Genomic DNA, 12,886 nt, shown 5'->3' with positions numbered 1-12,886 from the left:
AAAAAAACTTGCAAAAATTATAATTTTCAAAAGAAGTTGTAATTTTTAAATAAAAACCATTTCGTAATCATATAAATCATTTTTGAATATTAATAAAGTTATCAATTTTTTTTAAAAATTCATTGGCAAAAGCTGTTTTTGTTACGGTCAAACTATTTGGCGGTCCCGTATAATTTTAACCGAACCTGACGATTAAAGTTTACATACATTTATAAGATGCACTGACTATTTGCATTTATAAGTTTGTGTTTCCAGTCTTGTTAAGTAATACTTTGTAAACCCGCGCTACGGATTTAGAAACCTTTGTATAATCATGGAAAAAATTCGCCTCGCCAGTGGACCCTTGAAAAATATTCTACTGGAGAAAGCCGGCTTTTCAACTATTCATCACATTTTACCTTGGAGGGTGAGCATGTGTAAAAAACATAATGTTAGGAACAGGGAGGGAAGGGGGTGTCTTGACCAGGGGTACAAGCACCATTCAAGGTTCTTGGAGAGTTTTCCGGGTGCGGGGAAAGTGTGCGTGAGCTTGAATGATAAAGTGACTGACAAATCGTTTTTACATTATCTCACACTGAATATTACTGTGTTAAGGGATCTGTGGTGTTCACTTTAATATCAAAAAGGGGGGGGGGGAAATCAGTTGCTTTCATCTTGTCAGCACAAGGGGGTCTAGATGAATGCAAAAGATTAAAAACCCCTGGTTTGGAATCTTGAGGGTGAATTTAGGTGTTTGAGATTCTCGAGCGAAGGAATGCTTCAAACTCTGAGTGCAAATGCGAGCCAATCTCTCCATTGAAAAGTCTCGCTACAGAGAGCAACAAGCCTACAACGGTACTATTATTCAACATTAAACTTCACTCATGGTTAGAAAAATTGATGGCAGCACTGCACATAGCAAGCATTGCACAAACAAACTTCACCTTAGATTCACACATATTCCAACATGTACCAATTCATTAGAAGTTTCTCAGAGGAACGTGGACGAAGTGCATGTGCTGTTTAGTATAGGGTCTGTAGGCAAAAAGCCCATTTGTACGCTTTAAGTCAGTGTTTCCCAAAGTAGGCAATATTGCCCCCTGGTGGGCGATGGAAAGGCAGGGGGGAGGGAATGGAAGCTATGGATACCTATAACATAGGATCTTATGGGTGAGTTGGAGGAGGGGGGAATTTGAGAGAAAAAATTTCTTTGAAGAAGGGGCAATGTGGAACAGAAAGTTTGGGAAACTATGCTTTAAGTGATCAAGTAATCAAATAAATTTTGTCATCAAGTGCTTTAGAATGTATGCGAACATTAAGGGTTGTTTACATGGGTTAAGTGGAATAGGATCAGGTCTAGTTTTTTGGTTAAGTAGGCACTATGCACATACGCCAGTGAGGGTGGTCTCTCATTATCCAGTGAGCATGGTCTCTCATTATCCAGTGAGCATGGTCTCTCATTATCCAGTGAGCAATGGTAGGAGGAAAGGTGTCCCAACCCTAATTCTCATCACAATTTCTCATTTAAAAAAGTAAACGGAAATGATTTAAATGGGAAATGTGGTAATGAGAATCAGAGGTGGGACTACGAAAATAAGTCATACTAAATGGTGAAATGTTGTAAGTAGAAACATTATGAGCAGGATATACTGTAAGCATGTGTGTGTGTGTGTGTTCTGACATCACCATGCCACCGCCCCAGATCTTCAAGTCTATCTTCACCTATGCAATGAGTATGGGCTTCAAGGCTTCTAGCAAGACCCTCTTATATGTACAAAGGTACAGATATGAAAAAACGGGACGGGAGTTAAAAGTTACCAGTCCTCCATATATTTGGATTCGAGGAGGTGCATTAGAGCTCTCTCAGCTTGCCCATTGTGTATGGAGCCATGACCAAAGAATGATGGAAAAACAGCTATCAAATATTTATCAAGTTTTTCAGTTCAGATGAGAATAAAACTTCTGCAGTGAACATTAAGTGAACTAATAAGGATCATTTTCTAGAGCTTCGGGGCACCTTTGATTTGATAAATTTCCATGGGCTGTGAAATAAAAAAATTTATAATTTTGTCTTTTTAAAAATACTTTGAATGTCATGGTTTTGATTTTAAAACAGAAATGAGGATATTTTCCAATGACTTTGATTTTTTTAAACTGTTTTCTTCCAATCAATTACAGGCCAGTGAAAACCGTAATGGAAGGTCTCATATGCATATATCAGAGCTGGAAAAATTCCAGGTTGTCATGGCGACTAGAAAACCAATATTGGCAACTAAAATTTTCAAAATGTGGTTGCTAAATCAGATTCAATTTCTAAATTGGAGTCTAAGAATGACACAAGATTTTCTGATTTCATTACGCCACATCTCCTAACATGGGGGAAAGTAAGAGAAAAAATGTTTTAGGATTTCTTCTCTGCAACAAAATACCCTGCTCGGCTCCTAAGAAATTGGGGTGGTTCCTAAATATTTTTTTGATTTGTCCAGCCCTGGAGTATATACCTGCTGTTCAGTCGCAAACATGGTTAACTATTTCCCAGGATCCATTACTAATTTGTTGCCAATTTTCAGGTTGGGCACAACAATGTGTCTCTAAAATGTATCAAATAGATATTGAGCATCTCTAATTTTCAAAGTACAGTAGATTCTGAAAAGCTGAAGGGTCCGGATAATCCTTGAGATAATTTTTTTTTTCTAAGACCTTTATTTTTCTTTGTGAACCAAATGTGAGTAGCATAATTTCCCCCTCCCCCCGCCATGTTAATATAGGATCATATGAGCTTGCTACAGAAGGTGTAGATGCTGAGAAAGTACTTTCTAAAAAGAGGAAAGACAATAGAATAAATTGACTATTTGTACTCTTCCACGTTAGTTAAAAGTTTCTATATATATATTTTTCATTTCAGAGCACATACATTTTGAAAAGAAGAACTACTCCGCCTCCGTCTCGGGTTGGCTCTAAAAGATACAAAGCATTAAAAGAAATACATTCAATATATCAGCTTGTAGAAGACACCAACCAGAGGGAGCCTCCGGATGTTCCCTTCGTCCTCGCCACTTTTGTTGAAGGCAATATTAATTTTCCATTCTTTCTATTTTACTCAATGATTCCAGATATGTTTTATGTTGAAGCATTATTTGTTGTAATTATGTGCGGTGCATGAAATAAGGAAACAAATATATTCAAAGCCCTAAATTAATCAACAAGCATCGTGCAATTCATTGAATGAATTAATAGGGGGAAAAAAGGAAAATCTGATGGAAACTTGCTTTTTAAAGCAGAAAAAAAGCATTCCCCCTTTTACTCCAGTTGTAGATTCTGAATATTTCCCTGTCTCTCATTCTGAAAAAATTGTAAGTAATTTTTTCTCATAGAGGCAGGACCTCCACCCGAAACTCGACAGATTTTCATTCACATGATACCAGCTTAATACAGTGATACCTTGACTAACGATGATTTGTTCTGGAATTATGTTCGTTAGCTGAAACATGATTTCCCATAGGTTTCTATGGAAAATCGTTTGATTCGTTCCAGAAACATCTGTTTTTTAATCAAGTTTTTTAAAATATCAAGAAATGCTGTAAAAAAGAGAAACTGATTGAAGGCTAACATGAACAGCTTCAAAATTGTATAAATGAGATTCTACACGAAGATGAGAGATGCTGAAGAGCTTTTTATTTTCCATTACACTATTTAAGCAACCAAAAGCTTGTGTTGACACAACCCAATCGAGTTCATAGGTGTCCCCCATTTATTTTGGATTTGGTCAGCTCATTTCTGTGTCCAATACCAGATGGAAAGGATAATCTCTTATAATGTCCAAACTGTTCAGTTTGATACTACAAGGCTTGCACTGAAACACATAGGCTCTTTTTTTAAACGCATTTTCTATTAGCTAAATCTTCCATTTTACATGAAATGATTCAAAGAATTTCAGATAGAGATGTGTCTGTGCATTTGGAAAAAAATTCAGACATGGACGTGAGTAAATCTTTCTCTAGTGACATTAAGTGTGATGGTGATTGAGGTGAAAATTCATCTCACAATTCGGCTGTTTTATGTTAGCATCATGGGAGTGACCCCCAGCATCAAAGGTGGAGTCAACTGATCTAATGTATATACATATATATGAATTTAAATCATCGTGCCCCCCAGCAATAATGACCATGCCCCCCAGACTTCCAAATCGATCTCCGCCTATGGTTAGCATGTGCATTCATATCAACAAAAATGTTTGTTAGTCGAGGTAAAAAAAATCACAAAAAAAATTATTGTTACCCAACAACTTGTAAGTCGAGGCATTCATTAGCCGAGGTATCACTGTACTAAGTATACATAAACTATTTTTTTAAAAACAAAATTAGGTTTACTGCTAGAAGTAATTCATATTAAATGTTTATTATATCTGAAATGACTGAAGTCTATTTAATCAATGTTGCTAATTGCATGGTGTTTTTTAAGGTGTTGGTGATATTGGCGATATAATGACAGCAAAGGCAGATTATGTTCGAAATCATCTTCTTCTACCTAGAAAAGCAGTGTACGCAATCCCAGAGAACATTGAATATTACTCTACTCTTAAAAAAGTATGACCATTGCATCTTTGGGATTTGATAAATTGATTTTTCAGAAAGATTTATGTGACATTTTTGTAATGTTGACTTTTGGGAAGAGTAAAAATCTGATACTGTTTTTTTATTTGTGAGAACACTTGATTCAGTGATATAATGGTGGGTGGTAAGAGGGGATAGGCTAGTAGTTTGAATCAAAAACCATCCTGTTCGGGCCTACCGCAGGGAGTTCCCCCATCGAGGGGTTAGTGCACCAACCTCTCGATGAGTATAAAAAACAAGCCTGCTGTTCGGAATTAGCAATAAATTGTAAGTCCCGGCCTAATGAGCCCTCGCGTGCAGAAAATGACCGTGGTGTGACAAAAATGATCAATGATCCCGTTGGGCAGCATTTCTCAACCTTTCCAAACCCCAGGATCCACTAAAATGTTTTGAAATAATTCGAAGGACCATTAATTTACCGTATGTAAGTTTAATTCACACACAACACTGACATCCCACTCAGACTGTTAGTACCCACACTAACAGTCTGAGTATGTGAGCCTTTTTGAAATAAGCATAAACGATGGGAACTTGGGTGCATCTGGTTTTTCAGGTTAAGGTTTGTTATGTGGGCTGAACTTTTTATTCAAACCTACAGTATGTGAACATCATCAATGATGATTGCATACAATTTGATAATTTTCACTTAGAATAAAAATTTCAAGTCTGCCTGCACACCATCTATCCTATCTACATGGACCACCTCTGGTCTTCAGATCATAGGTTTAAAAACGCTGCTGTAAAGTGAAACGAAGATACAGGTTTAGGGCTGTGCATTCAAAAATTATGCATTTTGTGGTGCTTCCAATTTTCCATCTTTTTATGCTGAATTTTTCTGTATTTACTTTAGTGTCAACTAATTTTGCCATTGCTTTCACAAGTGATTTATTTGTGTTCTTGTTTGATTGTTCATCACAAGATTAGCTGAAAACACCATAGGGGGCGATAAGAACAAACATTTATGTTGTGTGTGAAAATATCCCAACCAATAAACTCAGTATTTCGAGGATTTCAATGCTTCAGTAGAACTGCAATGCGCCAAGCCGCTGTCAGCAGAGGACTGTATCAACCTAGGTTCTTGATATCGGAGGTGACTGTGAATCCTACTGTCACTGGATCCTGTGTGAATCCTACAGTTAATCAAGGGTCTACTGAATATTTTCTCAATCATTGTGTAACAAATTGTTCTGCCACACACCCTTTAAAAGTGTGTGTAAAGCACAGGAACTTTAACAGTTTTGTGCCAATGTTGCTCAAGCTGCACCAATCATTTTTTACCAAAAATTCGTATATATATAAATGCAGTGACAAAATACAAATGGACACACTTTGAGTAAAATCTTTTATTTTGCAGGATAGACCAGAGAGACCAGAATTCAGTTCTATTTATGCTGGTATGGTAAGTGCAATTCATTGGTTTTTTTTTTTTATGTTATTCACGCAATCATTCTTTTACTAAATTTGGAAAAGCCTTACTTTTGTTATTGTGGTTTTTCACAGACTATTCGTTTTTTGAGCAAGAAAGTTATTCCAGTATTTATGAGTTCTCTGCATCCTTGGGAAATCAAACCTTGGCATATCAGAGTGGCTTTTCGACTGGAAGTGAGTTAAAAATTTTTTTGAAATATATTAAATATCTTTCAGATAATTAAATATATTAAATATCAGATTTTTGAATAATCAAAGAACTCTCAAAGATATGTATGAAATTAGAGTTATTGTGGTCATGTATGATAGAACTTGATTATCTAACCTTGACAGACGTCAGTTTCATTATTGATAACATTTCTCAACAAATTTTTTGTTTCTTCATGTTCTTAAGGAAATTTTAATGGTTTAAGGGTATATTGAGACTGCTGATTAGAAATCTGGGATTGGTTTTGTCAGATTGATTCTAGTTTTTGAGATAAAGTGAAAATTATATTTCAGTGGTAATACATAAGCAACATATGTTGCTGTTGTTGAGCATATACGAGGCATGTTTTTTAAGTAAGTACCGTTTTGAAATAAAAAGAAAACAAGTTGACTTTCCTTAACAATTTTTTTTACATGAAAGCCTGTACCTTAATCTATTTTTCAACATAATTTCCACCAGTATCAAGGTATTTATTGTATCTTACAACCAGTTTTTGAATCCCATCCTTATAGAGGTTTGCCCCCTGATTTGACAACCACTGCAGCACGGCAGTTTTGACCTCATCATCGTCGTCACGGCACTGACCAGCCAGATGCTTCTTCAAATGCAGGAACATGTAGTCATTGGGTGCTAGATCGGGCTGAGGGTGATCAAGCTGTTCCCAGCAAAATGAGGCGATGAGATCTTTGGTTTAATTAGCCACGTGTGGGCGGGCATTGTCATGAAGCAAAATGATCCCTTTACTCAACATGCCACGCCTTTTGTTTTTGATAATTTAAGCGTTTGGTCTCAATATCATAGAGAACACTTCTGGAAATTAGAGTTATTGTGGTCATGTATGATAGAACTTGATTATCTAAGGAACTCATTAGATAATGACAAAATCGTAAAGTGTATGTTGTCCCTTAATTTTTTGTCAACTTTCTGCACCAAATCTTCAGTAATGACAGAAAGTTGCCCACTTCGTTCCTCATCATGAACATTTGTGCGGCTATCTTTAAAAGCTCTAACCCATTTCCATACCATTCCATCGCTCATAATATTTCCTCCATACACTTCACTGATCCCACGATGAATTTCAGCCTCTTTCACGCCTTTAGCATTAAAAAACGAATCACAGTTTTGTATATCAGCGTCTGAGGCATTTTAAATACTCACAAACAAACCTAAAAATGGTCGAATGTTTCCATAATGTCGTCTGTGGTTTGCCAACAGATGTAGGTACACAGTGCGCGTACGCAGAATGTCGACCACAGTGCTACAGCGGCAGAATTTCAACAGTACTTACTTAAAAAACATGCCTCGTACATCATCTCAAAAACTAGGGTTAATTCGGGAAAACCAATGCCGGATTCGGAATCAGTGCCTCAAAATGACTCTAAAATCACTGAAATATCTTTGCTAATAATTTACTGCATTTATTTATAACGTACTGTTTCAATGTGATTTGTACACTGCTTATGGCATTATCAATGAAATTTAGTTTTCATTTCATCTCAAAAACTAGAGCCAATCTGACAAAACCAATGCCAGATTCGGAATCAGCAATCCCCAATATCATCCTAAAATATATTTGAGAACAAGCATCTGCAAAGCAAAGGAAGACCAAATTTATGTTGGTTATATATATATACAATATAAGTGTTTTTGACAATCCTTGGTATATTTGATTATAATTAGTGGAGCCTGGATTATATGCGAATGCATATTTTGCCTTTTTGTTTGCATTAATGCGTAAAATCAAAAAATTTTGAGAATAAGCGCATATTTTTGAAGGTTTCTTAAAGCTCAATCACTTTTCTCATAATTTTCAAATAATTATTGGTCATAATATTTTCATAACATCAGTTCCCACAGGTGGGATTTAGTGAATCAATAGAGATGTTTGTAATTTTTTCCAAATATCAACTGCTCCATTATAATGCTATTTCAAGAGATAGCGTCAAAAATGTTAAATTTTTTTAGAAATAGTGTCTATATTCTTTTGTTACGCGTATTTCAAGATATTAAAAATGTCTAAATAAGAAATATGCTGAAGTTGTTCGCATATTCTGTATATGCATGTATAGGGATTTTTTTTTGTAAATGAATATGCACTAAGAAATAGAAAATATGAATTTTAAAAACATATCTGGTTTTTTTGCATGGTGATTTTTTAATGCATATTTTCTTATTTTTAAGAGCATATTTTGGCATTTTAAGTGCATATTCGCATGCTTTTAGAGCATATTTGACCACTTTCTAGTGCATATAATCAGGGCTCTAGTAATTAGTATAGATCAGCATTTCTCAATCTTTCTGAAATGGGAAAATTGGTTGTTAAAAGGTTAAGATTTAACTTAAGAATCAACCATTCCTTTAGCCACTGTGCTGTTGTGTGGTCATCATGCTGGACTCTCATCATGAGGATCCAGGTTCAAAACCTGCAAATGCACAGCGGTAGTTGGCTTTCTGCACTTTTCCACTTTCAAGCTATGAATGCAAGCTGATCTCCTATTTAAAAAGCTCTCTCTGCAGAGAGTAGTTAGACCTACAACACGATATTGATGGAACATGAAAATTCTACATTTACCATCTTTACTTCAAATTATGGTAAACAGATGGCAGCACTAGCAAGAACAGGAACCAAGCGAAACTCTGACAATATAAATACGTTCAGGCCACACACACACACACTTGGAACACACATGCTGGCATGTACCAATTCGTTAGAAATTCCATAGAGAATGTGTACGAGGTGCATGCACAGTTAAGTAGTAGTAGTTGTCATTTACTTAGTATATGTTATTTCAAGCTTATTTAAATCCACAAAGTATTTTAAAATGGAAAGAAATCTATTTTGTTTCTATTCTAATATAGGGTGTAATAGTGCCAGAAGATGCTCTCAAATTACCAGAATCGCCTATTATTGGCCCTGACCCAATAAAAGAAGGCAAAGATTTTTCTGTCACTGTCACCGTGAGTAAATTAAAATATTTTTGTACAAAATAATTTCGATGTTTGAGAAAATGGTGGTTGCAGTGGACATTATATTGATTTATGCCAATCATTTAGTGAGCAGATATTTCATAAAAACATGAAGAGAGGACTTTTTTTTCCAGAAAAAAAATGGAAACATGAAGCTGAAAGTAACTAGAAATCATTGCATTTAAATTGAAAATTCGGATATACCTTTACTGGAGCTTGACAAATTCCTGGCACCAGGTTGACTAAAAAATTGATATTGGCACTCAAAATTTTCTCTGTTCATGATTACTAGTTCTGGTAAAAGAAATACGCTTGCCTCCTAAAGTACTTTTTTCTTCAATTCACCAATCCCTGGCCATTATAATGGATTTCATTTGTAAAGTCCCTCTTTAATTAATCCCATCTTCATAAGTCTTATTTTCAGAGTCCCATTTTTTCATCACTATAAAAACATTTCTCATTTATTTTTATTGATTTGTCCAAATGAGGACATCTTAAGCAGGATCCATTAAATGTATATCAAGATAAACCAGTATTTTACAGGTCTTTGTTAATAATACAGGCTTTGGCAAATGCCGGGTAGCCACAGCGCCTAAAAAAACTGATATTGGCGCCAAAAATTTTCTACGAGACATTACTAAATTGGAGTCTGAGAACAACAGAGAAAATTAAAAATTTATGTCAGCCTGTCTACCAACATAGATTGGATTGAGCCCCACAAAAGTCGGCATTGGACTGTGGTTATTGAAAATAAATATGCTTGGTTCCTGAAAAATTTGGCTGACACTTAAGTTTTTTTACGGTTTTTCAAGCCCAGGTATAACAGCTTAATGTTTTTTAGACTGGGATGTTAATAAATGTTTGTGGTTCCACACATTTTTACTGGGAATGAAAGTAATTTTCTGCATTTTTCGATGACAAAGATTTTTTGCTTTATTCAACAGCAATGTTGGCTATTATGGGAAAATTGTTTTGGGGAGAAAAGTATTTTATGTATTCAAATGCAATTTAAAAAATCATATGCAAAGTAAAAAGTACTTACGAAATATTGTCTTAAACCTTCATGGTTGTGTTTAGTGGAATACTTACAGTTTCTACGTTATCAGGCTATGGCCCAAGGAATTGACTTCCTGGCGTTTCGCTAACATGTGTATTAATAATGTTTGGAGGTTTAATAACATATAGGTCTCTGTGACAAGAGAGAAAGACACTATATTCCCTTGTTGGGAAGACCTATGTATTATAAAAGCTCTGAAAATTATTGCCATAGATGTTGGATGAAACAACAGGAAGTGAATTTTTTGCAACATGGCCTAAAAACCTGGAAATTTCATGTAGTTCATAAAAGTACCAAAAGTAAACCTCAATATGTATCTACGGTTCCTATCATCTTTAGTATTACCATAAAAGTTTCAGCTGCTATTGGTTACGATAATTACATACCATTGTAGACGTACAAAATGTTCATAGCACATTAAAGCCCCGTTTACATGTGCAATATTGTGTTAGCATTGGGAGTTCTAGCACACGCTTGATGACTTTTTTTTCTTCGTAAAGAAAGAAATGGAGAGCGAGTGTTAAACCAGTTTTTTCTATTTCCAATGTAAACAGTACTTAAAAACCCCTTTTAGCGGACACCTCTCAGATGTGGTCACCTCCCTCTTTTAAGGCCAAATAATAATTTTCCTTTGTATAGATTTCAAATCCCTGATTAATGGTCATCCCTCTTTTACGGATGAATTTTTTTGATAGACCCACATTTGTCTGCAAAAGAGAGGTTTACTGTATATGAATCTATATCCGATTCCATGGTATAACATGGTTCTTATTCACTTTTTTCTGTTCTCTGTCAAAAGTATTTGTATACAAAAATTGATTTGTACATCAAATTAGGCAAATCTTTTTTTAAAATATTTACCCATTTTAAGCACGATGAACTTTAGTACTGAGTTTTAAATTCATGTTGTCCATCACTTTTGTGCTTGGAAAATTTGTATCATATCCACGAACAAAGCTATTTTGTCTTTTGCATACTTTTGAGTAATGGAATAATATGTCCCATGTTACATCAATCTTAATATGAATTTTTTAACATTATCTTAATATGAATTTTTTAACATAATGTTAAAAAATTCATATTAAGATAATGTTAAAAAATTCATATTAAGATAATGTTAAAAAATTCATATTAAGATAATGTTAAAAAATTCATATTAAGATAATCTTAATATGAATTTTTTAACATTATCTTAATATGAATTTTTTAACATTATCTTAATATGAATTTTTTAACATTATCTTAATATGAATTTTTTAACATTATCTTAATATGAATTTTTTAACATTATCTTAATATGAATTTTTTAACATTATCTTAATATGAATTTTTTAACATTATTTTAATATGAATTTTTTAACATTATCTTAATATGAATTTTTTAACATTATCTTAATATGAATTTTTTAACATTATCTTAATATGAATTTTTTAACATTATCTTAATATGAATTTTTTAACATTATCTTAATATGAATTTTTTGTTATCTTGCTTGCAGATCAACAACAGGGAAACTGTGCCAGTTCGCTGTCGCTTGTTTCAACTGAATGAAGATGAGCCAATAAGTAAGTTATCAGAAGAATTCTATCTAGAAAAGAAAGAAGCTGTGCTGGCAGAACAAGAAGACTTGCTTGAAAGCATGCCTGTGCCAGAAATTGAGGACAATCGACCGGAAAGTAATATTAGTTTGAGGGAAAAATACAGAATAAAGTTTATTGATTGATGATTAATAATTTAGTTCTTTTTACTGAGGATTTAAAAAAAATCTTGATAGCTCTGCATAGCCACAGATAATGGTTACAATTTTCTTGTGAGAGGACTATAAAAGGATATCTTCACCAAAAATAATTGGTCTTAAATTTTTATTTGAAATCTAGTTCAGAATTCATTATAAATTTTTAATTGTTAGTGCATTGACCATTGAAGGACCGGACACATCCCACTTCCCATCTCAGAGATATGTATATGTTACCGGCAAAGTATGAAATCCAGGCATTCTATAGAATGCCTGGATTTCATACTTTGCCGGTAACATATATATTGAAGCGTTTTCCTGGAGGATGAGTGTATCCGGAAGTTTATCAACTTTTAAAAAATATTTCATATGTACAATATATACAATAAGGAATCTCAAATAAAAATTGTGATTATCACAGTCAAAAAAAAAAACCATTCCGTAATCACACCATTGTCCGTATGTAGATAATCGCGTACACACATTAATCTTGTCTTGTATATTATAGAATCTGGAATTAAATTTACCCAATCTGGGGGAATATACCAATCTCATTAATTTTCAGTATAGGCAATCACGCCGTAATAGGATATAGAGTGTCGTCTATATGGCTGGCAACTCCATTTCACATCCGCCAGTAAGGGATGAAACAGCTGATGCTTGTCTTCTTGGCCGTAAATTATACTTTTTAATAGGTATCTGTATTGCCTCTCTTGTTGGCTCATAAGATGGGTCCTCTGAGTGTGAATGTCATCCGCTTAGCGCTAGAACTCGTGTCTTATTGTGGAGTAGCTGTAGGTTACGGTCCAGGAATTGAAGCAACGTCTGCAGACGTCGAAAGTTCAGAGGGCTGTTTACAATTCTTATCTTCCTAGCCAGCATTCTGGATTCTGGCAGT

The 12,886-nt window shown here is 34.5% G+C and overlaps 1 protein-coding gene across 1 annotated transcript; it reads left to right on the top strand.

The window, feature by feature from the left end:
- The first annotated feature begins 183 nt into the window (after positions 1–183).
- Positions 184–12,189, top strand: mRpL9 (mitochondrial ribosomal protein L9). Its single transcript, XM_089251013.1, has 7 exons — positions 184–406; positions 2,885–3,047; positions 4,441–4,565; positions 5,947–5,991; positions 6,093–6,194; positions 9,088–9,186; positions 11,752–12,189. The coding sequence occupies exons 1-7, from the start codon at positions 314–316 to the stop codon at positions 11,974–11,976; spliced, it is 852 nt and encodes a 283-aa protein (XP_089107139.1). The 5' UTR covers positions 184–313; the 3' UTR covers positions 11,977–12,189.
- The last annotated feature ends 697 nt before the right edge of the window (positions 12,190–12,886 follow it).

The sequence above is a fragment of the Pholcus phalangioides genome, unplaced genomic scaffold (genome assembly GCF_987345545.1).
Source record: "Pholcus phalangioides strain wild (caught in Gottingen) unplaced genomic scaffold, Ppha-v1.0 ptg000024l_1, whole genome shotgun sequence".
Taxonomy (NCBI): domain Eukaryota; kingdom Metazoa; phylum Arthropoda; class Arachnida; order Araneae; family Pholcidae; genus Pholcus; species Pholcus phalangioides.
The sequence above is the reverse complement of the archived record's forward strand: the minus strand, read 5'-3'. Positions and strand labels throughout refer to the sequence as shown.

Bases quoted from the DNA above. Each gene is read 5' to 3' on its own strand.
- mRpL9 (XM_089251013.1), top strand. From the start codon at position 314: ATGGAAAAAATTCGCCTCGCCAGTGGACCCTTGAAAAATATTCTACTG. The intron at 3,048-4,440 runs GCAATATTAATT...GTGTTTTTTAAG, and splicing joins CCTCGCCACTTTTGTTGAAG to GTGTTGGTGATATTGGCGAT. The intron at 9,187-11,751 runs GTGAGTAAATTA...TCTTGCTTGCAG, and splicing joins ATTTTTCTGTCACTGTCACC to ATCAACAACAGGGAAACTGT.